At 36.8% G+C, this 4,416-nt stretch overlaps 1 protein-coding gene across 1 annotated transcript; it reads right to left on the bottom strand.

Annotated features, from left to right (window-relative positions):
• Positions 309 to 3,287, bottom strand: LOC109727043 (L-lactate dehydrogenase B-like). Its single transcript, XM_020256905.1, has 3 exons — positions 2,995 to 3,287; positions 1,012 to 1,443; positions 309 to 909 (listed from the first exon to the last, which is right to left on the bottom strand). Exons 1-3 carry the CDS (start codon positions 3,196 to 3,198, stop codon positions 457 to 459), a joined length of 1,089 nt encoding a protein of 362 aa, XP_020112494.1. The 5' UTR covers positions 3,199 to 3,287; the 3' UTR covers positions 309 to 456.

The following is a 4,416-nucleotide window of genomic DNA, read 5'->3' as shown; positions in this document are numbered from 1 at the left end:
AGGTTAAAGTGTAAAAAAAAATAATACCAACTAGCCAGCGGGTAGAAAAAAAAAATAGACATTATAATTATTCCAATTCATTAATATGAGGATATCCATCATCCCTCAAGAGAATGAGATTAAAAAAATATATGTAGTTCCGGTTTAATTTCAGTCGAATTTGCACATTTTAAATGTTTACAGCAATGAAATTGTGCAATCCAAACACAAAATTTACGCATGTATAGTAAATTCTTAGCATATACACATATTAAAATGGGCTATTTATTACATGGAAGAGCTAGTATTTAGGAAGGAAAATTAATTAGAAATTTTTGTCCCTTAAGCAAGTATTCATTTTTAAACAAATGCTCCAAAATGCGAACGTATTGACAACACAAAATACAGATTTTAAATAAGTGATGTTATTAATAAAGCTACTTTAATGAATTTGCGTATGCAGATTCAATAAATCTGTCAATTGGCGAGACCGAGTTGCTGCTGAATCTCCCAGAGGGTCTGGGCGGACTTGCGGAGGCGCTTGCCCTCCTCCTCGGTGAGCTGCACGGAGGGGATGCGGATGACGCCGGAGCGGCCGAGGACGGCAGGGAGGCTGAGGAAGACCTCGCGGTCGTCGGGGATGCCGTGGAAGCCGCTGGCGAGGAGGGAGATGGGGTGGATGCGGTGCTGGTTGCGGAGGAGGGACCGCGCGAGGCTGGCGACGGAGTAGCCGATGGCCCAGGAGGTGTAGCCCTTCAGCCGGATCACCTCGTAGGCGCTGCCGACGACCGCCTTGCGGATGCGCTCCAGCACCGCCTGCTCGAACTCGACGTCGCTCTCCCGCAGCGAGCTCAGCATCGGCACACCGCCGATGCTGATGCTCGACCACAGCGCCACCGAGCTGTCCCCGTGCTCCCCTACCATGTACGCCTGCATGCATATAATCATACACGCGTGAGCATTTGTACAAATACAGTGTAGTTGAAAATATATGCAGTTGAAAGTGCAGCAGGTATAGGATAAAGAATTTACCTGGACGTCCTGGGCGTTGACCTCCAGGTGGTCGGCGAGGAGGGAGCGGAAGCGGGAGGAGTCGAGGTTAGTGCCGGATCCGATGACACGGTTGGGCGGGAAGCCGGAGAGCTTCCAGGCGACGTAGGTGAGCACGTCGACGGGGTTGGACACGACCAGCAGCAGCGCGTCCGGGGAATGCTGCGCCAGCGGCGGCACGACGGTGCGGAAGAGCGCGACGTTGCGGTGCAGCAGGTCGAGGCGCGTCTCGCCCGGCAGCTGCCGCGCGCCCGCCGTGACGATCGCCAGGTCCGACCCCGCCGTCACCGCGTAGTCGGTGCCGGACATGATGCGCACCCGCGGCAGGAATGCCGCGGCGTGCTGCAGGTCCAGCATCTCCCCCTGCAGCTTCTCCGGCTTCGCGTCCACCAGCGCGATCTCGTCCGCCAAGTCCTGCAACGGAAATCCCGAAAACTCAAAATTCAGAATCTTTCTGCTCTAATGCCATATTAATTAAAGAGGCTATTATACCTTTAAAAATACAGAATCCTCCTCTGTTCTTTCATGCTGCGTTTGGTTAGAGGAATATTTTAGAACAAAACGGGATATCTCTCTTTATCCCTTCAAACATAATGCAAAATGGGACAGCAAAATTGTTCCGGACTTAACGAATTGTTCTGTTGTTCTGAGAACAACCCGTTAAGCTTGTTCTCCCAAACATGGAGAACAAGCTGGAACAACAATTGTTTGCCTTTTTTTTTTCTTTTTTTTCTATTATGCTCTTTTTTTTATACTTTATTTTAATTAATTTCAAATAATAAATTAAATGAATGCTCAAATTTAATAAATAAATATATTAATATAAATATTATTTTTATGATAATATATTTATACTTAAATTTTATTACATAATATAAATTAAGTAAATTTGATATATTTTTTATTTTATTAAGTTTTAACATTTATATATTAATATTTAATTATTTTATTTTATATTATTTATTATATACAGAAAATTATTTTTTCATATATTATATATATTGTAATTTGTTTTGAAATTTATACTAATTATTAATTAAAATTATAGGGATATTGTTAGTATTATACTTTATTTATTTATATATTATGAATAAATTATATAAAATAAATTATTACATAAAATAAATTATTATATATAATAAAATAAAATATACTATTTTAAATTAGATTCTTACATAAAATTTTATATTGTAAATTACTATATGAAATAATTTTATATAAAATATAATAATATAAATTAATTATTTTATTTTTAAAAATATATTTAGACGTTGTTCTAGGCTTTTTATACCAACACTTTTAAAAATATCCTCTAGAATATCATCGAATGCATCTAAACATAAATTTACAATTGTTCTATTTTATACCAGAATATTCCTTGTTCTCAAGAACAACAAAAATTGTTCTCCAAAATTTAGTTCTCCAACCCAGCCTCAAAGTTAGTAAATAAGTATTTTTAAAAAATAAAAATTTTATAAAAAAAATAACCGAATATTTCAAGTCGAAAGTGTTGCTCTTGATCTTGGTAGTAAGCGGTCTGTATTGTCAAATTATTTTCGATTGTGAGAGATTCGATTCGATTCGATTCGATTCGATTCCACGATCAGATATATTCAAGAGTGTTGAAATTATATAAAAAAGTTAAATTTTATAGTATTTTGACTTCAATCGTCGAGTGAGCTGTGTGGCCTCAAAATGCAGCACCCACGTTGTCTCTCTACAGCCAAAGTTCAAACTGGTGAAAATTATTAAAATAGGAGCTTTTGGCTTATTTATTCCCGAGTGTTATTAAAAAATTTTAAATTTATTATTTAACAATATTGGAAGTAATTTTCAAAAACTAATAAAAATATTTTGATGAAACAGCAAAATATTTAAATATATTTAAAATTTCGAAGGAGTATTATTATTTTATTGAAATACGCACGTAAGCTTTTAGAGAAAAACGGTTGGTTATTTTGCGACCTGGGTGAGGATGGTCTGCGCGATGGCCATGCCGACGTTGCCGGCGCCGACGACGGAGATCTTGATGCGGTGGTTGGGCCGCGACGGGGCGTCGGCGGCATCACCGGCGGCGGCGGCGGCGGCGACATCTTTGATCTGGCGGAAGAAGGCGGTGGTAGCAGCGTCGCTGAAGCCGAGCTCGGAGAGGGAGGAATTCTTCTTCATTTTTCCTTAATTTTGTTGTTGGTTGAGAAGGGGTGGTGATGGTGGTGATGAAATGATGATGGGTTGGGAAAGAGCTTAATTAATTAGTTGTTGAGAGTTGAGTTCGATCATTATGCAGTTGCAATACATACATATATAGAGAGAGCGGGAAACCGGTTTTCAGTAAACCACCCTGGTTTTTCCACCTCTTTTTTGACTGGTCAGTGGTAAAGAAGATGAGAGTACGGAAGTCATATTTATATTTTATTTTTTCAACATTTTAAGTTTACGCACTTAGCTCATTTCTCTCACATTTCGTCACTGCTTTGTGTATTTCATATAAAATAATGAGAAAACTTCAAAAACCCTCCATGTGGTTTTATTGTTTCTCACTTTGCCCCCCTATGATTTAAAATGTATCAATTTATCCTCCTGTAGTTTCGTTTTTATCTTTTATGTAGCTTTTTCGTTAATATTTCATTAAATTATATACAAAAACCTTCAGATACCCATCTAGATTTATCAAATATTCTCTTTAGTACCCTTTAATTTTAACTTTATCACTGATTTAAAAAAAAAAAAAATAATGAAATTGATAAGAAAAAGAGAAAAAAGAAACCACAGGGGGACAAATTGATATATTTTAAACCAGGAGGGCAAAGTGAGAAACTACGAAACCACAGGAGGGGTTTTCGAACTTTTTCCAATAATTTATAATAAAATAATAAAAATATATATTATAACTTAGGGATAGGGATAGGCCCTTATCCCCTTTATAGCCAAACGTTAATTTTTTATCCGAGAATAGTAGTTCTCAGTTATCTATAATCACCGGATATAACTACCCCCACCAATACCTCCATTTTCTATATAAAACTATCTAATATTTTTCTTATTCCATATTATCTATCCAAATGCTACTTTTTTTATCCCCGAAAACAACACAATTTTTATCCAAACGCTATTTTTCTTATCCCATACTTGTATCTATCCCTGTAATAGCTAGTTCTTACTTATACCCGAACCAAACGGTAAAAGATTTTTTTTTTTTCTAGAATAAGCATAAGAAATTGACTTGGTCATTTTGTTAGTCACATAAGTCTCCCCTGCTACCAGTATTTTATTGCTATTTCACCTATTTCGTATAATTTATATTATAATTATTTTTCAAAATAATAAAAATATATTAAAAAAAATTTTTCTCTAGAATAAATATAAAAGTAATTTGATCATTTCGTC

Source organism: Ananas comosus, linkage group 22 (assembly GCF_001540865.1).
Source record: "Ananas comosus cultivar F153 linkage group 22, ASM154086v1, whole genome shotgun sequence".
Taxonomy (NCBI): domain Eukaryota; kingdom Viridiplantae; phylum Streptophyta; class Magnoliopsida; order Poales; family Bromeliaceae; genus Ananas; species Ananas comosus.
Note: the sequence above shows the minus strand (reverse complement) of the source record. Positions and strands in the feature narration are given on the sequence as shown.

What these genes read in the sequence shown, in the direction of transcription:
- LOC109727043 (XM_020256905.1), bottom strand. Translation starts at nt 3,198, where the DNA reads ATGAAGAAGAATTCCTCCCTCTCCGAGCTCGGCTTCAGCGACGCTGCT. An exon ending in CGCAGACCATCCTCACCCAG is followed by an intron (nt 1,444 to 2,994) that starts GTCGCAAAATAA and finishes TTTCCGTTGCAG; the next exon opens with GACTTGGCGGACGAGATCGC. An exon ending in TCAACGCCCAGGACGTCCAG is followed by an intron (nt 910 to 1,011) that starts GTAAATTCTTTA and finishes ATATGCATGCAG; the next exon opens with GCGTACATGGTAGGGGAGCA.